This window comes from Corvus moneduloides, chromosome 7, assembly GCF_009650955.1.
Source record: "Corvus moneduloides isolate bCorMon1 chromosome 7, bCorMon1.pri, whole genome shotgun sequence".
NCBI lineage: Eukaryota > Metazoa > Chordata > Aves > Passeriformes > Corvidae > Corvus > Corvus moneduloides.
The window spans coordinates 244,622-270,578 of NC_045482.1; the positions used below are offsets into that span (position 1 = coordinate 244,622).

The 25,957-nt window shown below is 59.4% G+C and overlaps 1 protein-coding gene across 1 annotated transcript in view; it reads right to left on the reverse strand.

The window, feature by feature from the left end:
• The window catches only part of COL18A1 (collagen type XVIII alpha 1 chain), a 36,429-nt gene extending 32,719 nt beyond the window's left edge, over positions 1-3,710 (reverse strand). The window contains exons 1-2 of the mRNA XM_032114915.1: positions 3,614-3,710; positions 3,107-3,174 (exon numbers count right to left, since the gene is read on the reverse strand). Of these exons, the coding sequence (XP_031970806.1) occupies positions 3,107-3,174; positions 3,614-3,624 (79 nt within the window). The 5' untranslated portion in view covers positions 3,625-3,710. The remainder of the gene's footprint in view (positions 1-3,106; positions 3,175-3,613) is intronic.
• Between the last annotated feature and the right edge of the window lie 22,247 nt (positions 3,711-25,957).

Here is a 25,957-nt window from a genome sequence, read left to right on the forward strand (position 1 = left end):
TGCTGCAATGGAAGCAGAGAAAACTGCCTGGGAGCACAGCCACTCTGCAGGAATACTCAGTCTCTTTTTAAACCTAATTTCCAGCCCCAAAGCACCACCCAAGCATGGCCACTTCCTCTCTGCTGCCACCTCCTCGGGACGGGCCGGAGGGATGGGATCCACCTGCCAGGGGTGACGGACCAGGAGCCCAGAGGTGCTGCAGGGAGATGCCGCAGCCTCGGCTCCTTCCAGCTGCCGGCAGCCCTGGCCAGCTCCCCCTCCCCAGTGGCTCCCACGGCACAGATAAGGTTTTGTAAACAGCAGTCCTGCCAGCTGATAAGGAGGCAAAGAGCCTGAGGAGCTTCTGGAGCACAGCATCCTCTCCAGTTCCTCCAGCCCCTGCTGGGAACCTCGGCAGCTGACAGGTGCCAGCCCTGCCCGAGCCAAACCCCTGATGCCAAGTGCTGCCCACAGCCAATTCCCCCTAGCCTTTGGAAGAAATTCCTAAAATAATGCTAGGAAAGCTCTGATCCACCTGTCGAACCCCCCCAGGTGCCGATGCCAGAGCAGTTGTGTCACAGGCTGTAAATCGCTTTGCACAGCACCACGTTCTTGTGAGGAATCCCAGCTACAACCCGCTGGGGATGGAAATTAGCAGGAATGAGCCTCTTCACCTGCAGCTCCAGCACCTGCTGTCCACAACAGCGGAAGGAGGCAGCTTGAATTCCCAGGTGCTGCCTGCACCCTCAGCAGCAGGAGCACAGCAGAGAGCTGGGGCTGCTTTTGGGGCTCATCCCAGCCCCAAACTGACGCACAGAAATTCAGTGTGAGAGAAGATCACAGAATCACGGAATCATTACAGCTGGAAAAGACCTCCAAGATCACCAACTCCAACCACTAACCCAGCACAGCCAGTTCCACCACTAAACCATGTCCCCAAGTGCCACATCTACACATTTTTCAAACACTTCCAGGGATGATGATTCCATCACTTCCCTGGGCAGTCTGTTCCAATGCTTGATCGCCTCTACCGCCAGATTGGGGTGGCCTGGGCAGCTGATCCCCCCTATCCAGGCATAGGTTTGCCCCCTGGGAATGGAGATTTCCCCAGTGTCTGACCCAGCCCCTGCTTGGGGGACACTCATAGCCCTACCTGTGATTCCCCCACGCTCCCCAGACCAGACCCACGGCAGCATCCCCACGTGATTCCTCATGGCTACGTGCCCCTCCCGAGGAATCCCAGTGATCCAGTGATAAGAGGCCAGCCCAGCTTGGGGCAGCTAAGCCCCCAAATTTGCAAGGTAGGCAGATAAACAGAAAGGTTATCTCCGTGCCAGGACAGCCTTCGGAGCAAACATTCCCCAGAAGCCATCACAAAGGCGGGCTGGCAGAACAGGCCCTGCAGTCCTTGGACATTGAACCAAGGGAAGGGGGGGAGAAGGAAAAAAGAAAAGAAGGAAAAAAAAGCCACACCAACCCGCTGAATTCCTTTAAAACCCGATCTGCAGCCTGCCTTTGGGAGACGGCCAAGTCAGCTGGGTGAGACGGGCACCTCCCTGCCAGCGGTGACCGGCGCCGGCCGCGCTCCCCCGGCACTCATCCCCTCTGCACGCCCTGGGAAACCTCCTGGGCCCCCCAGCGTGGCTGCTCAGAGCTGGGGGATGCACCTGCAGCTCAGCAAAGGGTCCTGGCCAGCTCTGAGGGCCCAAGGATGCTGATGGAGAGAGGGTGGGAAGGGCATGGATAACTCTGAGTACCCACTATTAAAGCAGCGCCCGGCCCACCCTCCAGCTTGGCTCGGCTGCACTGGACAGTCTCCAGGGACCTAAAATAGCCAATCCAGGATTTCACATGGGAACCATGTTCCCATCTCTGCAGATCTCCAAGGGGAGCTTTGTTCCCATGGTCCCTGGGGAGGCACCCACGCCATGGAAAGCAGCGTCATGAGTGCAGCCCGGGGCACTTGAAGAGCTTCTCCCAGTGTTCCCAAACGTGCTCTGGGAGTGCTGGGCATCCCCGCTGCCCCAGCCAGCCTCCTTCCCTCCACAGCTGACCCAGCTGCCCACGGAGCGGTGCCAGAGCTGTTCCTAGATGACACAGAGCCTTGTTCCAGTAAATAATCCACCTATTTCACGGCCGACTTCCAGCTCGCCTGTACCTGGGGATGCCACAAACAGAAACGCTGTGCCCAGCCTGTGACTGTGACGGCAGAGAGGCACACGAGCGATGCTTCACACCACGCTGGCACAAGCCAAAGACAGCCTGACCACTACCCCAGAGAAAATCCACCCTGTCCTGGTTTTCGGATCGTCACTTGCAGCTCAGCTGCTTTGGCAGTTGGGGTTCCTGGGATCTGAGTCGGGGCTCCCTGTGTCAGCCGTGGCTGTTCCCGCCTCCGGGGGCTGGGCACGCATCCAGAGACCGGCTGCAAGGGGAGGAGGGCTTTCAGGGAGCAGGAAGCTTCCCTGTCGGGGAGGTAAAGTTCACCAGAAAAGCAGGCAGTGGGAGAACCGGCTCGTGTGCCTCGTGGGGAAAGAAGGGCTGGAAAGCTGAGTCAGCACTGAATTCCCCTCTCCCGGAGCACCAGCAGCTTGAGAAGTGGGATGTGACAGGGAGCCCCGAAGGCAGGGAAAAGCTCAGAAGGGTGAGGGAGGTGTTGCACCCCCAGGGCACCGGCTCGAGGCTCCCGACCACTCACAACACTTCCCAGGACATGGAGCCGCAGGAGGGCTTGTGGAGAAACCGCTAATGCCTGGAGCGCGGCCACTTTGGGGCAGCGCCATCCCGCCTGTCCCACAGCCAGCACGGACCTGACAAACCGCTCTCCTCCCAGGGAACTGCAGCCAGGGATTTCCCCTGCATCCCCGGCCGCTGATGGGATGGAGCACACGGGAGCCCCCCGCGCTCGGCAGCCACGAGGGATGCGGCCTTTGAAGGGATCACCCCCAGCTTCGGGAACCACGGCTGGGCGCAGCACTTGGCCCGAGGGGAGACTCCAGCCCTCATTCCTGCTGAGGAGAGCCTCCCAGGCGATGGGGGACTTCAGGACAGGGAGGAGGCATAGGACCCCGGGCACGGCGACAGAAACCCCCCTCCCCAGCATCCCGCAGCATCCCGTGCACGTTACCCGGCTCCTGGGAAGCGGCGGGGACCAGCAGGACAAAGAGCCCGAGCAGCAGCCGCGGCGGGGGGCACCTGCGGGAAGGGAAGGGGAGAGAGAGGTCACCCCCCCTCCTGCCGAACGCGGGGCGGCCTCCGGCCCCCGGCCCCACCCCGAGGTCCTCCCGCGGTCACAGCGGGGACCCCCAGCCCCGGCGGCTCCGGCGTCCCGGTGCCCTCGTGTTCCGGGGCACCGGGCTTCCCGCGCTGCCCGTGCCCCCACACCGGCGGCTTCTCGGTCCCGGTGCCCACCTTCCCCGGTGTCCCCGCGGTGCCGGTGCCCCTGGGGTCCCGCCACGGTTACACCGAGGACCCGCCGCCCCCGCGGCTCCAGGGTCCCGGTGCCTCCCCTCCACGGCGGCTCCAGAGTCCCGGCGCCGCCTCTCCACGGCAGCTCCGTGCTTCCCGCACTACCTGTGCCCCCCCACCCCCGGCGGCTCCAGCGGCCCGGTCCCCCCACGGCCCCGGCGCTCACCCCGTGCGCATGGTGCCCGCTCGGTGCCCGCAGCGCAGAGCGGCTCAGCTCGGCTCGGCTCGGAGCGGCGGGATCGGCACGGCCCGGGGGGCGGGGAGGGGAGGGGAGGGGCGGCAGGGCCGGCCCGCCCCGGGCGCGTGAGCCGGGGCCGGGGCTCAGCCCGCCCCCAGCCCCCGGGGCCGGGGCTCTCACGGCCGTCGGTGTCCTGCAGCCAGGAGGGGGTCAGGGACACCTCTCGGGGACGGGCGAGCGGGAGGGGCACAGCTCTGCTCCCCGAGGAGCATCCCTCCCGAGGAGCATCCCTCCCGAGGAGCATCCCGCCTCTGCCCGGGGCGCCGGGGAGCACCCTCACCCCCAAAGGGCACCCCCAGGACCTGCCTTGGCACCTCCTGCTCCACCGAGCCCGTGGGCTTCGGCTCGCAGGCCAGGTCTGGTCTTGAAGGAGGGAGTGAATCAGCGAGCTGAGCTCATTGCCTCTCCAAGCACTTATCCGAGCCCCGGGGGCACGGAGCAGGGCTGGGCGCTCCCAGCACGGCACCTGATGCTCTCCTTTTCTGGCCCTTCGCTCGCCCTCACTGTGTGCGTGGGGCTCGGGAAGCCCACGCCCCCGCCTCCCTCATCGTGCCACGAACCCAGCCCAGCCCGGCAGGGTGGGGAGCAGGGGGGCTCCTGGGCACCCTCCCGGGGCAGCCCTTGCTGCGGGCTGCAGCGCCAGAGCCAGGGCAGCAGTGCCCCTCACCTCACCCTGCCCGTGCCGCGAAAGGGGTTAAAAAGTGCTGCCCACTTTCACTCCTACCCGTACCCCAGCTTTCATCTTCCTCCAGCCCCAGGATTATCCCAGCAGGATAATCCCCAGAAACCTGCTGCCACACCTTGCTTTGTCTTCCGCAGCATTTTAGTGCCCCGCGGCAGCAAAGAGCTTCTGAAATCCAAGCCCTGGAAACTTCGAGGGGATGTAGAAGTGATTCACTAATGATGGCAGAGGCGTGTTTAGTCTGAGGCAGGGTTTGGATCTAGCAGGATAAACCACAACATCCAGCTGCTCGGCTCCGCGCTCGCACACGGGCACGCTATCGCTCTCCGAATTTTGGCTGTAAATCTTTCACCGGCGCCAAAGGCAGGCAGCCCCTCAGCACAACCCCGGTCTGGGGGCCATGAATACACACCGAAGCCGCCTCTTGTTTGGCTGCAGAATGATTTCACGTGGTCAGGACTCTTAAATTTATGCTTTCCCAGCTGGATGCTGAGTGATTTACCGCCCCTTTCTTCTCCCGCAGCTGGATTCCTTCTCTCCAGGTAGAGGCTGGAGTACCTGAGCTGCACAAAAGGCAACACGTGGCAGCCTTGAGTCACCGGGCTGCCCTTCTGCGCAGGGATTTTGGAGCGGTGGAATGGGGCTGCAGGGCCTGGACTGCGTGGAGCGAGGGGGAGGAGAGTCCTGGGGCAAGGATGGTGCTTGGAAAAAAAACTCGAAAATGGAGAAGGATCCTGCCTGATAGCAGAGGCCTGTTCAAAGTGACCTGGCTTTATATGGGCCGGATCAGAGCGGGTGGATAAGTGCTCCAGTGGGGCGGGAGAGCCTGTGGGCAGCTCTGGGAAGGCTCCACGGGGGAATTCTGGCCCTTCCAATGCTATCAGCGCTGCAGGAGCTGGGAGGCGCAAACACTCAGGGCGACACCGACCGCCCGGCTGGACCTTCCCACACACGGAGCACAGCGATGTTATCGCTGCTGCAGGTGAATGTGGAGCAGGATTACATCCCACACTTCCTCCTCGTTGCACCTCCGGACTCTGCCTGGCCCGGCTGCGCTTGTTCAAGCGCATCACCCTCTGCCACCCTCCTGTCTTGCCTGTGTCTCAGCCCTGGTGCTGTCCCCACTGCCACAGCAGGGCCATGGTGTCCCCCAGTGGACCTCCATGCAAAGCCTGACACCAGGGCAGTTTCCCATCGTAAAATCTCCTCCTGCTGAGCTTTAAAGTCCGAGAGCCACGCAGGACAGATAATGAGGCTCATCTTTTCCCAAGCAAACAAACAATACCCGCCGCGGGAGGGGGGACACCCACGCTGCCAATGGAGGCAGCTCTTTCGAAAGCCGACCAAATGGAAACCAGCGGTGCTCCCATGGTGGCTCTGCAGCTCGCAGCCCAGACTTCCCAAGCCCCAGCCAAAAAGGCTCTCCTACCCTGCAGGCTCCCAGCTCCAGCAAAGCTCTGGCATTTTTCATCTCTGCGTGGCTCCTCCAGCGTCCCGCTGTCCCCCCACCCCTGCGCCTGGCTCCCACCTGCATCCCGCGGCCGGTGGTCCCACGCTGCTGGGTGGCCCCGGACAGGGGCACCCCGGTGCAGGGACAGAGGGGCTGCCCCAGCTCCCAGCACACAGCCCCTGCCAGCTCAGCGGCCGCCAAAAATGTCACCCTGGCAACCCTGCGGGACACTGGCCTGGTTTTCCCTCTTTCGGGCAGAGAGGAGGGGTTGGAAACTCCGTCTGCTGCGGCCCAGGCGCGTCCCCGGCAGTGGCTCCGGGGCTGGCATGCATGGCCGGGGCCCAGGTGCCCCCCCGGCCCCGGCGGGACGGCTGGCCCGGCGCTGGGAGGGCGGCGGGTCCCCAGGCGCCGGCGGCCCCAGGAGCCGTGACCCGGGAGCCGTGGGAGCGGCGGGGGTGCCAGCGGGCACCCGGGCTGTCACCAGGGCCCAGAAACGCGGCTTGTGCGCGGCTGCCTCCGGAGCCTCCGGTGACCCGCTTAGTCCCGCTGCCACCACGCCGAGCCAGGAGCCTGGGGAGCAGTGGGGGACAGAGGAACTGGGTCAGGGGGGCAGTAAAAGACAAGAAGGCGGAGGACAGTATTTGGCGGAGGACAGTATTTGGCGGGTGTCCCTGCAGAAAAACAAAGGCCGAAGCAGGCAGAGGGAGCAGAAAACCACCGACAGGCAGGGCTGTCCCATCTGGGCCAATCCCCAAGGGGAGGCTGTGGCTGGTGCTGCCACTTTGATGTGCCATTTGTCCGTGCTAAAGCCACTTCCTCCTGGGGCAGCCTCCGGCTGGGAGTGCTTGGGACCACTGGGAGCAGCTGGTTTTGCATCTTGCTGCCACATCTGTTGTTCTGGCTCAGAAGTCTGTGTCTGCTGATGGCCCAGGACCTGCCAGCATGTCCTCAGGAAAGGGCAGCACCATGCCCTGCCTTCAGCTGACACGTCTGGCGAGGATGTGGCAAGGGATGACGTGAAAGCCATCCCTCCTTTCCAGAGGTGAAGCACGCACGGCCACAAAGGTGGGCGTTTGGGAAGGACTCAGGGAGAACAGGCAGGGAGTGGGAACAATTGGAAATCCAGATAATCCCCCAGTGAGGAAAGTTGGCAGGCACAAGGGCTTGGCTGAGTCGGGAGCACGTTACCTGCCCGTGTAGGCGGGGGATGAGCTCAGCCTGGGGTGCCGGGGGCTGGGAGCAGGGCAGCACCACGCCTGGCCCCGGCAGCCAGAGCTGCTGGATGTGTTAGCGGGGGGCTGTAGAGAGCACGAGGTGTTCCAGGGGCGGCTGGAGACCTGGCTGGCAGCAGAAACACTCCGGGATCTGGAGCCCACCCGCACCCCACCCATGGACGCGAGGAGGATGGGATGGGGCAGCACGGATTGCTGAGGCCCAGCAGGGAGGCGAGCGGGGCCAGGGAAGCACCACACCGTCACCTCCTGGCGCAGCAGAGGCAGGACAGGTTCCAGGTGGCACAGCCCACAGCCCTGAGCCCTGCCCACAGAGCTGCTGGGCCGGGGACCCCAGCCCTGGCCACATCCCGGAGCCGCTCCCGTGGAGAGCTCCCATCTGGCAGATCATGAGGGGACAGAGCTGGCCCGGCGCGCTCCCAAGCTGGACATCGTCAGTGTAATAGCCGAGAGAGAAGGGCAAGTGAGAGCTCTGCGCAGCCAGCAGAGACACGGCCCCTCACGCAGCAGAGGCACAGCTGGGAGCTCACCCCTACACACAGTGACCTCCTGCCCGCCGAAGGGTGAGGGGGACCAAAGGAGGGACCCCTCTTCCTTTCCCAGAACTGCCGTGCCGGCAGGGACAGAGCCCGCCCCAGCTCCCCGGTTCACACGCATCTTCCCTGCCCTCTGCCCGCACCCCTGGGCAGTGCCTGTTCCCTCCCACGCAGCCCTCCCAGCGCACAGGGCACCTGGGATGTCCGGGCAGCCCCCTCCCTCCCGACTTTCTCCGTGACTCATCCACTCCAGAGGAAAACCAATACTTCAGCACACACCAGAGAAAGGACCGGGAGAAGCATTCCATGGGAAAGGGGACGCGGCGGATGCTTCTCGCATGCCTCATCCCAGCGGCTCGCCCTCGGGTCCCTGCCTCTCGGCTGGCTGTGGGAAATGGCACTTGTTTCCCTTCCCGCTCGGCAGTCACGGGCCAGCACTGCAGCAGGAGGAGGGCAGAGCTCTGCAGCCACCTCAGACCTCGGGGCATCCACACCCCAGGTGCGGGGTGCAGGTTTGGTTCCCCCAAAGCTTCCGAGGGATCCGTTGGAGCTGGGGTGGGGAGCACCTGCAGCAATGGAGAGGATGGAGATACCCCATCCCACTTCTCATCCTGCCCCAAACCCCCGTCCCTCTGCAGGGCTGGGGCTCGCTGGGAACGAGAGCTGCTCCAAACTCAGGAAGGTTGGGAGAGCTCCCGAAGCCTTCTGTGATGCCTGAATTGCTCATGCAAGGGAGGAGTCCTTCTCCTCCCACACTAGAACACCCTGGCTGCCAGCTCCAGCCCCTCCACATCCTTCCTGTGGCCAGTGGGGGCTACCCACAGCCTCCAGCTCCTGGCTGGGATGGGTTTCCCAGGATCACCCTCCTTTCCATGGACGGTGCCCCTGCCACCTTCTTGTTTTCCCCCCAAAGTGCAGTTCAATTCAATTCAAATCAAATCATCACCGACTGCCTTCCCTGCTGGGTGTGAGCCGGGGCCAGCAGCCACAAAGCAGGGAAACGCATCTGGATTCCTGCTTCTCCTCACCAGCCCTTTCAGAGGGACCACTTGAAAAGCAGTTCACTCTTAACTGGAAAAAACATGCTCCTCCTCCTCCCTGCATTGGCAGACAGGTGCTTGCTCAAGGGAGAGCACTGAAATCCAGCCAGGCACGACAAGGGGTCCAGGAGGGAGTAACGGGGCTGAGCCCAGGCTGTCACCTGGGGGACAGCCCTGAAAGCGTCCCTGTCACCTTGGCAGGCACAGCGCTGACGTGGCTGTCTCTGGCCTCACAGGGAGCTGCATGTGGACAGGACACAGGCTGCAGTGCAGGTGGTGGCTGCATGAGGATGAGGGAGCAGCAGTGCCCCGGGGATGCTGTGCGTGGTGGAACACACCTGTGCTTTCCCCGTGTGCAGGTAACACAGAGGAAACAGCCCCGAAATGGAAGGTCCGGGCATGTTCCTGCTGCTTCCTTGGGGACTGGCCCAGCAGCCTTGAGGCTGTCACCTCTTCTCTCCCAGGCTGCACTCGGCACCTCCTCTGCAGAGGAATGGTCAAGTTTGACTCATCTGGGGAAAAAAAAAAAAGAGAAAAAGAGAAATCAATGTCCTTTGCTCCAGCAAGACTCAAAATAGGAGCTGGTTCCTCCCTGGGAAAAGGAAATTCCCAGCTCCCCACTGAGGACTGGACTGCTCCAGACTGCTCAGCAGCTGGATGAGGTTCTGGCCCTGTTCCCCGTGCCAGGATGCACAGGCTCCCTTCTGGGGAGGGGGAATGGCCCCAAGGAAGGATTGCTCCTCTGAGGATCCCCACACTCGAGGGGGATCACCTAGGACAGGACCTGACCATGTTCCTGCTGACCATCAGCGTCCCCATCCTGGTGTTGGCCACTTCCAAGCTGTCCAGGACATTTAGCTTGTCTATCCAGGATAACCCCACCAGGATTTCTGTTCCAATTTAAGAGCCCTTCCCACCCTGAGGGAAAAGAATGGGTGGCAGTGGGAATGCGCCCAGGGAAAGCCCTGTCACTGTGTCCATCCCACCGCTGTGCACCCATCCCACCTCCCAGTCCCTGCAGAAGACTGGCCGAGCTGGTCACCACCGGTTTGAGCACGTTTGGTAGGACAAGCCTCCAGCTTGCTCCTAGTCCTCTTGCTTCTCTATTTATATCTGACTTGATGTGTTTTTTCAGCTTTCCTGTTCTTCTGGGAGATCTTCAACTCCTCAGCATCACTTTCCCCTGTACTCCCCCTTCTTTCCCATCAGCTGTGTGGGCGCTTTACAGGACTGCCCTATTTGCTCTTTACTCCGTGTTTTACTCAGACTCTTAAATTTTTTTTTTTTTTCTGGGATTGGCCTGGTTTGTTGCTTTGTTTTTTGTTTTTTTTTTAAGCATTTCCTCATTTTCAGAGCAGATCCAGAACGGCACCTTTTCCTGGTGGTTCTCAGACTCTTTCTGGGGGAATGGCACCATGTACTGCATTCAGAAGTTTTATCCTTATGTCTTATTCCCCAACACTTCAGTCTGCAAGCTGACATGTCCTCTTATTACAGCCTCCTCTAAAACCCCTGAGTAGCTGGTTTAGGTATCTGGTGTTAGTGTGGGAGCACATTTAGGTTTGCCCTTGCTCTGTTGTCCAGGCAAAGAATCATGGAATCCTAGAATTCCAGAGTGGTTTGGGTTGGAAGGGGCATTTAAACACCATCTCATGGCCAGGGACACCTTCCACTAGACCAGGTTGCTCGGAGGCCCGTCCACCCTGACCTTGAATGTTCCCAGGGTCGGAGCATCCACCATCTCCCCGGGCAAGCTGTGCCAGTGTTCCACCAGCCTCATCCTAAAAAAATGCTGCCTTCTATCTGACCTAGATGGACGCTGCTTTAGTCACGCACCGGCTGCTCTGCTGGCACTGCAGGAGGTCGGATTTGCCTCCCATACTTATTGCAGTTGTGCTGTTTGTTTTCCTGCCAGCACGTTCCGAGGTGAACGTGAGGTGCATTTCCCACCTCAGTCCCACCATGCCCTCTCCCCCAGCCGCCTGCTGCTGCTTTAAATCCCCTTTGTCACCGCAGTGGTCAGTGCCCTGTGCGAGTCCCTTGCATCCCAAGATGTGCTACCAGTCCAGCCACAGCTAAACACCCCCTCCCTGACCCACTGTCTCATCCCCACCCCGAAATTCCAGCTCTCCAGGTGTTCCCTGGCTCTCACCCCTGGGAACGGTGGGGTTTTCCTGGGCACCAGTGTCTGGATGTAGCTGCTGGGTCACCTCTGATGCTCACACGATGTGGCACCAGCAGCCTCTGTGCTGTAGTCGGATCATCTCTCTGGAGGTGCGTGAAGCCAGGGAGCATCAGGACATCCTCGTGTGCTTGCCTGTGGCACACAAAGCCCCTGTCCCCAGGCACCGCTTCCCCCGAGAGCCTGACCTGCTGCCTAACCCCGCTGATGAGCAAACCGGGCCATTTTCTCCCAGCACTTGCAAGCTGCCTTTGGCTCGCCTTCACTTGCTCAGCAAACGCCCCCGAACAGGTCAGCACTTTCTTCACAGCAAAGCTATGCGAAGAATTTCTCTCTTAAGGCAGCTGGACCCTTTCCAAAGAAGGAGAGCTGCCAAATTCCCACCCCCCAGCCCCCAGCAGCGAAACAAGGTGCAAATTTGGCCCCCGGAGGCTTTCTGCTTGCTTCCACTTCTGCCCTTGCTGTCTGCTGGAGGTGGGGAGGAAGGGGCCCTCTCCACTCCCCTCCCTGCCTGGGTTGTGTCCCAGGGAAAGGGCTGGTTCTGTCCCAGAGGGAACTTGAGGTGTCAGAGCTCTCCCCAAATGCGGCAGGTAGAAGGCCCGGGTGTGGGTTTGCAGCTCCCTGTGCTCCCCTCGTGGTGCCTGCTGGGCAGTGGGCACCTCTCTGCCCCCGCCGTGCTCCAGAGGGCTGGGGACTCTTGGGCAGTTGCCTCCCGTGATTTATTTATTATTTCATCTCCAATTGCTTCTCCATACTTCCTGCTATTTATGAGCATGGCTGTTGCTACAGGAAGGAGGCTGCCGGTCTGGGCTGTGGGTTCACAGTTTTTCTGCCTTCCACTCCTCCTCCCCAAGGCCTCTGCAGAAGGTGCAGCTCCCCCACCCCTGCCTGGCCCCCAGCCCCTGGCAGAAATTGGCTTTCTAGCACATCACCCCGGCAGCACAGCTGGACACTCATCTGCTTCATTTCTCTGGCTACAATCCATGGGTGGGAAAGTTGGGGCTTTTCTCTGCTGCCCATCTGCTGGGAAGGGGAAAGAGCATCTCTGGGGGATGAGACCCCTCTGTGCACATCCTCATTCCAAGTGCCAAGGACCCCAGGAGAGCACACGAGCAAGTCAGCCTCGGGCAACCAGTGACCCTTTCCGAAGCTCAGTGACCCACACGCTCCTGGATTTCACAGGAGCAAAGGCACCGAGTGTTGGGGGTACTCTGAGCTCTGTCAGAACCTCTTTACAAACACGGTGCCTGGCTATTCCCCCTTTCCTGAACCAGCAGGTCACCCCCAAAAAAGTCCATAAACTCCTGTGCACACAGGAAAAGGTTACAGGGAGCCATGGGGATGGGCACCACCACCCCCATGCAGCTCCCCTCAGCCCCCATCCCGAGGAGCAGCCCCAAGCAGAGCTGTGCCCTCGAGGCACTCACTGCTCCCCTCTCACACCCTGGGCTGCCCCGAGTGCATCAGGGCACTGCTGGCCTCACCCGGGGTCTCCACCCACGCATCCTTCAGTCACAGCCCCGGGCACCTCAGCTCGGCCCTGGCTGCGCTCAGGCACGGTGTGTTTATTGATGCCTCTGCCCCCAGGCGGACCTTGCACCTGTGCAACAGGTAGCTTATCTCAGCTGCTGCTTCCTGCATGGCAGCTTGCTCCCTGTCTCCCAAAGGATGCCAAGAGAAGCAACTCTGGCACCTCCAAGAGCACCTTCATTGGCACCCTGTCTATTTTCCGCCAGGGACCCTGCCCAGCTAGCTGCACCCCCCTTGGGGAGGTCAGCTGGGCACCCTGGCTTCCTCTTCCTCGTATCCGCCACCCACGGCACTGCAATGGGACACCAGCTCCTGGGAATTGTCCTCGCTCATCCTTTGGTGGGATTGCCCTGCCCTCTGCCGATCTTCCCACACATGGGCAGGACACAGGCGGCTCTTCCTGGCTGGGAGAGTTTGTGGCCATCTCCAAGGACGAGTTTCTCAGGGATCCCCGCACAGACAAGCACGTTCGCACAATCTGGAGTCAGGACTGGATACGGAGGACGCCCCGCTGGTTTGAAAGCCAGCCCAAGATGTAAAATAGGAGTTCTTCCCAGCGGAACACACGGCGGGATCACTGCCCTGCCGCCCTGCACTAACAAGCTGCACCTGCATTGCCCTCGGTGCTCACCTGGAGCCAGCACTGAGGCACACCGGGAAGCGCCCGTTCGCGTCTTAAAAGGAGGGGAAAACATATTCTTAGCAAAGCTTTCTGTGAATTACTGATACGACTGAAATGCCAGGGTCTGTTCCTGGAGAGGCAGTGGTCGTGAACATGAGTTCATTGATGGAGAGATCATGTTCATCCAGAGGAATCTGCACTGTGGGGATGCGTGGTTTTGAGGATGGCCCTGCACAGACGCCCCACCAATCCTACCCTGGGCATCCCTGGCAGCGCTATCCAAACCTCCTGGAGCTCTGGCAGCCTCGGGGCTGTGCCCATTCCCTGGGGAACCTGGGCAGTGCCTGACCACCCTCTGGGGGAAGAACCTTTCCCTGATATCCAGCCAAAACCTCCCATGGCACAGCTCCATGTGACCCATTCCCCTGGGTGCTGTCACTGGTCACAGAGAGCAGGGATTGGAGCTGTCCCTCCACTGCCCCTCATGAGGAAGCTGCAGACCCTGATGAGGTCTTCCCTCAGTCTCCTCCTTCAGGGTTTTCTTTTCGTCCCAAAGGGTCAGACTGCAACCCCCACACAGGCCTCTCGTCCTACAGGACAAAGACAAAAAACAGCACAGGAAAGTCACCTCATTTGTAGCACAACCACAACCCAGAAGGTCTGAACTTTCTTAGCAAAAGCTGGGGACGCTGGGTGCTCCTGCCACACTCCACCCTGTGATCCCAGTCCCAATCCAAGCAGTTTCTTTGGGGTGGTGGTGCAGGCACCTGCTGCCTTCAGAGTTAAAAAGGGGCACAGTGTGGGTGAGTTGCAACGCCTGCTGTGGGTCACCACGTCCATGTATCACCAGCAACTGATCAATTAACCATCCATCAACAATAAGGGCAAACAAGCAAGCAGTAATAACCAGCTCTAGATCTTCCTAGGTCACAGGCACAACACCAAGATGGGTTGGCAGTGGATCCCTTTCATTGCTTGGTAGAGGATCATCACCCTTTGGAATCCATTAGGGCAGAACACTCTGATTTTGGGGCTCCCGTATGTCCCTCAGTGGCTATGGAGGGTAAGAGCTGTCTGTGCCAGCCGTGTGTCCCAGTGGGGTCAGAGACATCAGCATGTCTTATTCCTCCAGAGCTCCTCCAGAGCTGCCCCACTGCAGGGCAGCTGGCTGGGCAAGGGTCCTTTGTGACGGTGGGCACTGTGGGAATGACGTGGCCGTGTGTCACAGGGCCCTTAGCAACACACCAGGCCACAGCAGGCTGGGTGCTGGTGGCCACAGTGTCCAGAGGGGGGATAGGGTGGTGCTGCAAGGAGGCCCTGTGCAGCCACCTTGTTCCTTGCTGTCCCCAGGCCTTAACCATTTTTATTCCATGTGCCCTTAGGGACAGACCTCGGTGGGACAGGGGAGAGACCCTCCAGCACGGCCTGGAGAAGAAGGAGGATGCAGAACCTGACACCACACTGACCACACGACCAACGCTGACATCACACGCACTCCGAGCATGGCAAATGTGAAGGCTTCTGCTCCCAACCTGGATTTTTTCGGGGAGAGAGTTGTCTCCCACCCAAATAAAGTAAGCAGCCTGGGGCCAGGGCTGGATCCCCCCAGGAATTGTGTGGCTCCTCAAGTCTGCTGGGCCCCCTCAGCCTTTGAGGCCATCGCAGGGTGGTGGGAAGGGAAGCACTTCTCCGAGGAAGCTGGGGAAGTTGCTGCTCTGGCAGCTCTCCAGCTCTCCCTGTGCCTCTCCAGGTGCCAGACTTTGTGAGGAACATGCACCACAGGCTCGTGTCCAGTGCACCTCCAGATGACAGGACGTTCATGGACATCCTGAGGCTGACGGAGGCACACCCCACTGATGTTGCAGTGACCCTCCTGCGCTGTGCCCCATCATGTGACAGGTACAGGAGCCACCTGCCTTGAGGCCTTGGGGCTCGCCCCAAACAGCCAGTCCAGTGGGGTCTGACAGACAGGTGGAGAGTTCCAGGGCCCACTAGGCCCTCTGTGTCCCAGCCATGGCATGTCAGCCCCCCAGCCTGTTGCCATGCTCCCTCCCTGCCCTTCAGGGCACTGTGGCTCTGTCACCTGGGCCCCCACAGCTGCCCAGGCCACGGCGCCATGGCTGAGATCCTCCTGACACAGAGCTCTGGTCCCACAGAGCTGCTGCAAGCATGTGGAGGACCATAGCCTCGTCAGCAACAGTAGTGGAGAAGGTGCTGCCAACGCTGCTCTGTGTGCTGGAGGACTGGCCTCTGCACAGCACACGCACCTCTGATGGGGACAAAACGCAAGTCTTTGCCCCGGCTGTGAGTTTCTGGAACTGGCCTTTGCTCGCCCCCAGGTCACCGCTCCAGCAGCTCCCCATCCTCCTTCGCCCACTGCGTCTCCCTGCCTCAGGCGCTGGGCTGAAACCTGGGCTAGGGGCAGGTCCAGGGGCACCAGGCCCGGTGCTCCTCCTGTGTCTCCCCTGGCCTCCCCCTTCCACGCTCGGGCCCTGCCACATGGACGCCTCAGCAGTGAGCGCTGTCTCGAGGTGGTTTGTCCTTTGTAGGGAACCAGGGTGGTCTGGGAGATTCTCCGCCTGCCCTGGTGCCCAGCGCCATTTATAGAATATTCCCCCCGCCTCCTCGTGGCTCTGCTCTTCCAAGTTTTTGTCAGCACATTGGGTATGCCAGAGGAGGTCAATACACTCTGGAAGGGATGCCAGGAGCAACTCAGCCTTCCCACCAGCATCAACAGGTGCTCCATCCCATTTCTCCCAAGTCCCCAGGGCAGGAGCCAGCCCTCCCAGCGTGACCTGGCTTTGCTCTGCACACAGGTTTGCAGTGCAGACCCTGAAGGCCCTGCTCCGCCATCTGCGGTGTCTGGATTTACTGGTGGCTATGGAGCGCAAGCGTGGCTGGGAAACGCTGCTCTGTGCTGACACCCACCCCTATGCCGTGGCTCTGCTGGCCAGGTGAGAGCCCCTACTCCCCGCTGCCCCGACATTTGTGCCCTGTGCCTGGGGTGCCCCCCACAGTCCCCGTGGTCGTGGGCCAGAGGGTCTCGTCACCGAGGGACGGCTGAGCTGACCAGGAAAGGCCGGGAGAGGAGGGTGCCCAGGAGCAGCCGCCTTCCAGAGGGCCCAAGTCCCCTGGCAGGGTGGTGGGGAAAGAAAGACGAGACCTCAGTGAGTCAGTCCTGGGAAAGGTTTTCCCCCGCTGGCTCAGGCTCTTAGTGCCTTTTTCTGCCTGCCAGGGAGATGCGCCGTGCCTCGAACCCCTTGTGTTCCCGCATTGCACTCCGCCTGCTGGGGCTGCTCAGCACAGAGGAGCCACGCTGGGATCTGCCTGCCCTGGCGTTCCTTGTGGAGGTGAGCCCGACAGCCAGCGCTGCCTCGCTGAGCTGCCTCCCAGCTCTCTGCCCTCTCGCAGCCACAGCTGCCTGGGACGGTGCCCGCGCCCTGCGCTGCTGCCTGGGCCCAGCCCTGGGCGGTTCTGGGCTCCTGCCGGCCGGCTCCCCTGTCACTGCCCTGTGCCTTTCAGGTCGTCGAGTGCCATGACATGAGGGAATGGAGTGACAGTGTCCTGGAGATCATTTCAAGGCGCCTGCAAAGTGAATCCAGGGAAAAGCATCGCCTGGCACTCAGAGGCCTCGTGGCGCTCAGCAAAGATCCCTCAGTGGTGAGAAGGGGGCAGCGGCTGAAGCTGCGCTGGCACCGTGGGGCTGGGGAATGCAGTCCCTTGGGCTTGGCTGGGCTTTGGGCGCTGAGGCAGCTGCTCCCAGCTCTCCTGCCTCCTGGTTCAGCTGCCTGAGTGCTTCGGACAGGCCTTTGGCCACTGGGCCCTGCGGCAGCAGGGTGGGGCTGCAGCACCAGAGTGGCGTTGGTGGTGCAGCCGGACATAAATGACTTGGACACAGGACTTGAAGAAATACTAAATAAGTTTGCTGACAATACTAAATTGGGAGGAGCTGTTGACTCCCTCGAGGGCAGAGGCCCTGTAGAGACAAATTTGAGGGCTGGGCAATCACCAACCATATGAAGTTTAACAAGGGCAAGTGCCAGATTCTGCACCTGGCACGGGCAGCCCGGCTGTGTGTCTAGAGCAGAGAATGCGAGATGGGAGAGCTGTGCTGTGGAATCGCCTGTGATGGCAAGTAGGAGTCAGCAGTGCCCTGGCAGCCAGGAGGGACATCTAGGGTGCATCAGGCACAGCATCGTCAGCCAGGCGAGGGATGGGATTGCCCTGCTCTGCTCTGGGCTGCCATGGCTTCACCTCAAGTGCTGTGTACAATTTTGGGCACCATAATGTAAAAAAGACATGAAACTATTAGAGATTGTCCAGAGAAGGACATGAAAATAGTGCAGGGTCTAGAGGGGAAGCCATAGGAGGAGTGGCTGAGGGCACTTGGCTTGTCCCAGCTGGAGAAGACCGAGGGGCAATCTGCAGCTTCCTTGCAAGGGAAGGGGAAGGGCAGCACCAATCCCTGCTCTCTGGTGACCAGTGACAGCACTCAAGGGAACAGCTAGAGCTGTGTCACGAGAGGTTTAGGTTGGATATCAGGGAAAGGTTCTTCCCCCAGAGGGTGCTGGGCACTGCCCAGGCTCCCCAGGGAACAGGCACAGCCCCAGGAAATGTTTGGACACCGCTCTCAGGGATGCACAGAGTGGGATTGTTGGGGTGTCTGTGCAGGACCAGGAGTTGGAGTCGATTATCCTTGTGGGTCCCTCCCAACTCAGGACATGCTATAATTCTACAGTTCATGGCTTCACTGTGCAGCATTGTGTTCCACACAGGCCGAAGGCATCCGGAGTCTGACACAAAACCTCATGGACCTACTGCAGGATGCAGATGGAGAGGTGGTTGCACTGATCCTCTCTGTATTCCTGAATGAACTCCAGGACAGAGCCACCCTAATATCCAGTCCCACTGCCCTACAGCTGGCTGAGGTGCTCCAGTCACTCTTTGCCAATGTAAGGCTCGGTGCCCCCAGCCACGGCCACTGGCTGCCTCCTGGACACTTTGTGCCCTGGGGATTTTCAGGCCTGCACCCAGATGGGCCTGGAGAAACCTTTGCTGGTTCTTTTCCTGTTCCTTTCCAACAGGACAACAGCCATGTGCAGCTGCTCTCCATTCGCCTCTTCCGAGAGGTGATGGAGCTGGTAATGGACAAGGGAAAAAAGGCCCTGAAGGCGCACGTGTGCCAGAGCCTGCTCCCGCTCTTCTTCCACTGCCATGATGAGAACCGGAATGTGGCAGAAGTGAGGACTCACGGGCTGCTGGGGTTCCCCTGGGAGGGGGCTCGGCTGCCTCCTGCCCTGGCGCCACATGGGCTGCAGCCTCCTCCTGGCCTTGGCACAGGGACGCGGGTCCTGTGCCCTGGGCTGTGGTGCCATCTCTGGGTCTCTGCTGCTCTCCAGGCCTCCCAGGAAACACTGCTTTCTGCGCTAAGGTTCCTGAAGAGGAGGCATCTGAAGCAGGTGGTGAAGAAGGAGCAGCCGTGGAAGTTCAGTGAGCGCCTGGTAAGGATGGCCTGGAAGCCCCAGCCACAGCCTGGAGAAGCCCCCTGCTCGTGGTGCCCAGTGCATGGGGCTGGCAGCTGTGCCCCGGCCCACTGCTGCACCCAGGGGCCACGCAGGCTCTTCTCCAGGCTCCCCGGGCAGCAGCCGGCCCTCGGCCCCCTCCAGAGCCCGGCGCCAGCGGCTGCTGGCCGGGCCTCGGGGCCACGCGGGCAGGGGAGGCCAGGGCTGGGCGCAGGGAGCGCCCGGCCAAGGGGCTGAGCCCGCGCCAACCCTTCCCTCCTGGCGCTCTCTGCAGCTGGAGGATGACAGGAGCCGAGCAGCTGAGCACCTGCGCCAGGCCCTGCTGTACCTGGACAGCCCACAGGAGCCCCTGCGAGAGGCGGCCATCAGGTTCCTCGGTGAGCCACGAGATCAGGATCCTTCCCTGTCCTGCCACAGCAGGATCCAGGCCAGGGTCCATGACAGGCTCTGCATTCCCAGGGATCGCAGGGCGGTACGTGAGGAAGCAGCAGGAAGAGCTCTGGCTCATCTACAAGGGTGAGTGAGGGCAGCGGGCTGTCAGCGGGGGCTGGCGGGAGGAGCCGCAATCCCTGCCCCGGCTGCGGAGGGCTCTGCTCCCTGTGCAGACGAGGGGCGGTGTGCACAGAGCACAGAGAGCTTTCAGGGGCACGTGGGGGATTCGTGGCCAGCACCTTCGGGCTGATCCCGTTGGTCCCTCCTCCCTCCTGGCCATGGCAAGAGCGGGCTGGGATGGCCCTGGCAGGGGGCTATCCTCAGCTGCTGGTCCCTGCAGCTCTGGGCTCCAACCATGGCTCTGTTCCCCTCTGTTTCAGCCCTTCAAGACCTGACTGACGACATCAGCCCTGCCATCTCAAGCTTGGCACTTCAAACCCTGCAACTTTTAAGAGCGGCACAGAGAGCTCCATACTCTCCAGGTTTCAGAAGGTGCAAGACCACTTGCAGAAGGGTGGGGAGTAGGAAGCCTCCTCTATGTGGCAGCTTGTGTAAATCTCTGAAGAACTAATCCCAGGAGCTCTGGGCTCCTGGGATTAGTTCCCAGGTCTCCTTAGCCTGCAGGGAAGACCTCATGTCAGTATGGAAATATGAAATCACTGCTGTCATGCACAGAGGTCCAGGAGCTTTCTTTTGGTGCCCAGTGTCTGCAGGGCACAGGGGAAGAGGGGAGAAAGGGTGCTTGTGCTCAACAAGTCCCCCGGGAGTGCAGTGTGGAAGGGAAAATGGCCATAAGCCCTTTGGCCTTTGGTGGTTGTGCTGAAGCCTTAGCACTGCCGACAGAGCGGGTGGGCAGGAGGGGCCAGGGCTGCAGGGATCCCTGCGAGGCTGGTGCCTGGAGATGGCCCCAAGCCCTGTCCCGGGCAGGAGCCGCCGTCTGTGTCCTCCTGCCCATGTGTTGCTGCCTGGATTGCTGAGGGCTCCGAGGTGTCTCTTGATCCGGCTCCTCTGGAGCTCCCTCGGGGCTGCGCCGCTGCCGGGCAGCTTGGCCGGGCTGGGGGAGAGCCTGAGGGGCCGGGGCGGTGGGAGGCCGTGAAGGGATGAGGTGCTGCGGAGTCCCTGACGGGACAAGGCAGTGGGAAGGCACGAGGGGCATGTGTGAGGGGGTGGGTGGCAGGAGGCTCCGAGGGGACAGGAGGCCGGGGTGGTGGGAAGGCCTGAGGAATTGGGGGTCAGAGGCCCCCAGGCAGCCGCCTCGTTCCTGCCGCCCGGCTGCTCTGGCGCTTTCCCAAAGCATCTCCCAGGCCTGCGGCAGAAGCCCTGGAGGCCGGGCCTCGGCAGAGGGTGGGGGCAGCCCCGAGGTGCTGAGGCTGGGCTGGCTGCGGACAAGGAGGGCAGGGGGCCCTGCTGGGGCACAGCCCCTGGCTGCTGCCAAGAAGGGGCAGTGGGCAGAGGCAGGGCTGGCGGCCAGCCCGGGCCCCCGTGGCTGCCCAGGCCACGGAGCTGTGACCGAGGCCCCTCAACACAGAGCTCTGGGCCCGCACAGCTGCTGCCACCATGGGGAGGGCGGCGATGTCTCCTCGAGCAGGGCTGCCGAGTCAGTGCTGCCAAAGCGGCTCTGGACACCACAGAAAGAGCAGCAGAGTGTGCACAGGAACAGCAGGAGCCCCAATGCCGGCACCAGCTCAACAAGGCATCCGCACCAGCCGGGACGCCAGACGGGGGGTTACTGTGGGCACAGCTGCACGTGGCTTGGCAAAAGGCTCCAGCAGAATTAGCCACAATGGCTTCCTCTTGAAATGAATGAGCAGTCAGAAGAGCTGAGTTTTCACTCCCTTTTTGAGCCGTTACTGAAGTTCATTTCCAGCTGTCTTAGATGCTTTTGAGAACAGACCCTTCTGCCAGACACAACACAGTCGGTGAATTGCAGGCGTATCTTAGCTGGAGGGGACAGGCTGGGGGAGATGGAAGCAGACATTTTGCCTATACTCAGTTTCCTGAGACAGTGCTGTCACATCAAATCAGAGGGAGACGCCATGAATGGTTCGTGTCATTCTCCCCTTTCCAAGAGGGCCACGTGCTGTCTTCTCTTATAGTCACCTTTTAAGGTTCTCCTCAGCCACAGATGTAAGGAAGACACAGAAGCTTGGGAAAGACCACCTAAGTCTTTACAGTCTGCCTTCAAGAGAAGGGGGAAGGGCTTTGTGCAGCTTGGAGCTTCTCTTTACCCTCTCTGTTTTCCCTCCGGTGCTGCTCTGGGAAGCAGCGGAAGAGCCTTTATAGAGGCTGTTCCAGAGCAACATCAGGGAGCATTTGGCTGTTTCCAAACAGATAACCCCAGAGAGTAGGTGCTATCAAATCAATTAACAACCCCCCACGGTGAAAGTGATGCCTTTGGTGAGCTTTTCAGGCCAAGCCACATGTGTGGCATTTAACGCTGGAGCTCTGACTGCATTCCCAGGGAAACAGCAGGTCTTAGGGCTCAGGGAACTTTGCCTCAGGGCAAAAGCTCATGGGGAAAACCCAATCAATTAGTACCAAACTCTCGTGCCACTCTCTTAGGCCCCTGCACACGTTTCACAGAGTATGAGAGATTATGTGGGTACACCACAGGCATCCCGTGGCTCCTGCCTCCACTGGAAAACTGAAGGGTGACCTTCCTGCAGGGAGCAGCCTGCTGCCACCCCAGCTCCAGAAAGCCGGAGAGCTCTGCCAGTCTTTGCTACAAACCCCTGGGGCTCAGTTCTGCCTCCCAGCGTGGAAGGATGCGTTCCCAGGGATTTGAAACACATCTAGTACAACATGAACTCTAGGAAACAGTACAGGGGAATCACAGGAAGGGCTTTGGGACCCTATATGAGGTGGGAGAAAAAAAAAAGCATTTCTGCGGAAACAAAAGATTAAAAACCCATAAAGGGCTTCAGCTGCAGCTTGGGAAAATACCATGCTTAGGACACAGGATCTCAAAGACATCATAAATAAATACCTAATTCTTCATAGAAACCCAAACCAGCTTCCTTTGCAACACAAAGCACATTTTAAACGGCTATTTTGACAAAAATGCCAGCATTTTTCCTGGAAACAAGAAACACTCTAACATTTGCATTTGAAAGCCAGTTTCCTCTCTGCTTTTGTTTTTTAAAGGAAAATGTTGGCTAGCCCTGTCAGGTCTGTGTATAGTATACACATCTTCCAAACACAGAGAGCAAAGTGTTGGCTGCAAATCAGAATTCTCCCTGCTAAAGGGACCTCAGAATCATGGAATGGTTAGGGTTGGAACAGACCTTAGGCAAAGGCAAAGACAGAGACAGAATGCACCTGCCACTCCCAGAAACGCTTTCCCCCCAGGCTGTGGTTCCAAAGCACCAAAACTCTTCATTCCCATGAAATCCAAGCAGCTGTCCAGAGTGACAGAGGGCAGGTTTGGATCAGGTATTAGGAAGAGATTCTTTGCTGCCTGGGTGGTGAGGCACATCCATCTCTCCCCCAGCCACCATGCAGGGAAATGTCTGGTGTCGCTGCTGTCAATGTCACCGTGTGTCAGGACAGTGACAAAACCCAAACAAGCAGAACAACCGGCCTGCTGACAAGGTTATCCACAAACCCCAGAGTCTGGAATTGCCTCTGGCAGCGGCTTGCCCAGGGTCTAGTGCAGAGGGGAGACCTGCCCGTGTCACAGCTCGTTAGCACGGGGCTCGGGAAGTGACAGCCAGCTGGCTCGAAGAGGGAAGGCTGCCCCAAGCTGCTGTGCTGCTCTCTGTGATTCCAGCTGAAGCCTGCGGGTCGCTGCTTCCAAGCACACAGGGATCAGGATGGAGGGGAAGGGAAGCTCGTGGGACAGTTACTGGGGCTGGGCAGGCTCAGCCACTGCGGGAGACAGCAGGAGTTTTAGGGACTGAAATCCCAGCAAACGTAGAACAAAGCACAATATGATGGTTGTTCTCATCGATGGAAGGATCTACACGGGGACCTGCACTCCCAGGGAGTGGGAAGAGCTGTCCTTTTACAAAAATGCCACTGTCTTGCCCAGAACTATGAGCAGGTTCTTGCTAGGGGCTGGTGCCACAGGGGGAAACTGAGGGCCCTTCGTGTTGAATGAAACCCTCAGTTCCCTCTGGACAGGTCCTTAACAGTAAGGAGCAGCAGAATGGCTGTGCTTGTTACAGGGACTGCACCAAGTGACACAGGATGGCAGTAGAATCACAGAATCAGGGAATCACTGAGGCTGGAAAAGCCCTCTAAGATCCTTGAGCACAACCAGTCCCCCAGCACTGCCAAGCCCACCACTAAACCGTGTCCACCAAGAGCCCCGTGGCCATTCTGGGTCGCCCCACTAGACAGTGAAATGATGTTCTCTTCTCATACTCCAGTTAAGTTATGAGCACCCAGCTGGATTCATGGTTTCTCAGAATTCAGAAGGATGCTTTTGGTCATTAAGGATGTGCTGCTTTGAGGTAATGAAATGTGAAGTTCAGAAGGACATAAACGGTCCTCACAGCTGTGATGTTAACTCATGCACATCCCATGGAGCACAAGAACACGCACACCCAAGGAGTTTTAAAGTCTTCTATCTTGCTGTTTTTCCCCAGCCACTTTCAGAGAGGCTCTAGGGGAAAACCCAAAAAACTCCTTCGTTTTTTTTTCCTTTTCCCATTTAAAAAATTTGGCTTTGGCATCCAGTAAGATTTTGTAGTTCTGAGCACTTTGCCTTCTACCTAAGCAAAGTCCTTGCCCTTCAAAAAGAAGATAAATTCAATTCCAAAGTAGTCAGCCCTCCCCTTCAACCCAAAAACCACAAAGGGACTTGTCACCATTCCTTTTTCTGTCTCCAAAAGTACTCAGGGTTTGGTGTCCTTGTATTTCCATGCAGCTAAGTGAGCTGGAGAGCCAGTCCTGGAGCGGCACAGCTGAGTCCCAGCACTGTCCAAACACACCAGGAAACGCCCCCAGCCCCAGTGATCAGGATAACCAGGAGGAAGAGCAGAGCCAAGGGGATACCCAGTGGCTCTGGAAGAGTGCCCACGATGCACCACACTGAGCCTCCTCCTCAGGGCAGGCAGGTCTCCTCCTCCAGGGATGTACTCGGGATCCTGAAGCCTGGCTCCCCAACTCCACCCCAGCGGAGAGAACACCCTGGAAGCCAGACAGGATGTAGCCACCTCCTCTGTGCTTTGCCCTTTTGCAAATTGACTTGCTCTGAGCCCTCTGCTCTGCTTAATTGATCCTCGGCCCATCTCCAGCAAATTGTTCCCCTGTCTCATTCATAATGTGCTCCAAATAAAATGTGTTTCTGCCTGAGCGAACGCCCTTCGGGGGTACTTTAAATTGTCACAGTGCATAAGGCTTTCCCTGAAATCTGCATTTTTCCAGTGCTGCCTCTCCACAATGGCCCCTGAAGCCACACTTAATCCATGTCAAGGGATGTGGAGACTTCCTTAAACAAGCTGGCTAGGAAAGCAAAGCTCGCTTTAAACCAAGGCTTTTCCATCCTCCCTCTTCCTCCAAACCAGCTGGGTTTTCCTTTTCCATCCTGAAAACAGTGATGCAAACAAAACTCCAAAGAGCGTCTGTTGATCCAGCTCCAAGAACCCACCAAACCAAAGCCCTGTCCCATTGAAACTGGGCAAGGATTCGAATCCTTGTGGGATCTGAGGACCAGCAGCAGTTGCAGCCGATTCAACCCAGCCTTTGCTGCTCGAGGAGCATCGCTGAGGTTATCAGGGAGGCTGAAGCAACCCAAAGCAAGCAGCCAGTGTGTCCAGGAAATATGATCCTTGTAACTTATTCCAGACCTAAGGATGGCCCAGAAATACTGCTGGAGGAGCAGCCAGCCCTGCTGATCAACATGGAGGAGCTCAAGTTTGAGCTTCTCTGCAGCCTTCTCATGTATTTCCAGGACACAGACCCAAACCAAGCATCTCCCAGGAGAGAGAGCTCCCATGTTTGTATGGGATGGTTTCAGGGAGCAAAGAACTCCTCAGCATTGGGAGGCATGGATCCAAACGCTCCAGTTTTGTCTTTAAATCTGCATATTATGGAGGGGGGAAAAAAACCCCAAACCAAAGAACCAAGCCCAAGGCACAGAGCCCCTTCCCAGGAGCCCCGAAATGGGCAGCAAGGCACAAAAAGCGAGCAGTGTAAAGGTCTTTCCCCTCAATTGATGCTGGCAGGTTCTCACCACGCGGTCCCGCCTTGCTCAGAGCCAGCAATGGCAGATTTGGAGCCTGGGCTTGGCAGGATATTGCAAAAGCTGGGATCAGAACTGCATCCCAGCTGGAGACTAAAATAACTACGAGATTACCTCCACGGGAGCGCAGCCAGCACGGATAATGCTCGGCCTGCTCCTCTCCCAGCTTGCCACAGCCTCGCCTGGCCTCCCTTCCATGTTTCTTCCAAGCCTCCTTCGCTGCAGGACCTTCAGTCCTGCTGAGGGGAAAGAGAAGGCTGAGCTTGCCCTGTCTCACACAGGGTGCTTGGCAGGGCCCCCATCCATGCCAGGCTGCCCAGTCCCTCTGCACCACCCATACCCCACCATGCTCCCAGGCGTGCTCCCTTCCTGCCTGCACTGGGAAAAGATCCCTGAGCCAGCTGCTGACAGGCACACGGACACCTTGGGAAAACAACTCCAAAACAAGCTGCAGGCAAGTACTTCAGGGCAGGCTCAAATCCATAAACCCCAGGGTCAAACCCATAAACCCTGCTGCTTGTTCAGGGGCAGGAGAGGAGAAGCAGAGGCTCCTGTCCCAAGGCAAAGGCACCCTGGGAAAATGAAGCTGGTCTCTCTTTGGGATTAACTGAGCCACACAGGATCGCTGCAATCCGGAGAGCACCTCAGCAGAGTCCAGCCCAATGTGTCTGTTATGCTCCACAGGTTAGCTCAAATAACTCTCCCCACAGGAAAGCAACAGGATCTGAGCAACAGCCAGGATCTTCCAGGCTGCTTGGCACAGCACTGGCCTCACAGGTTGGGTGTCCCTTCTGTCCCCGAGATGGACGTGCAGCTCAAGCCACCTCTGAGCTCCTCCACTGTGTGCAGAACTCACG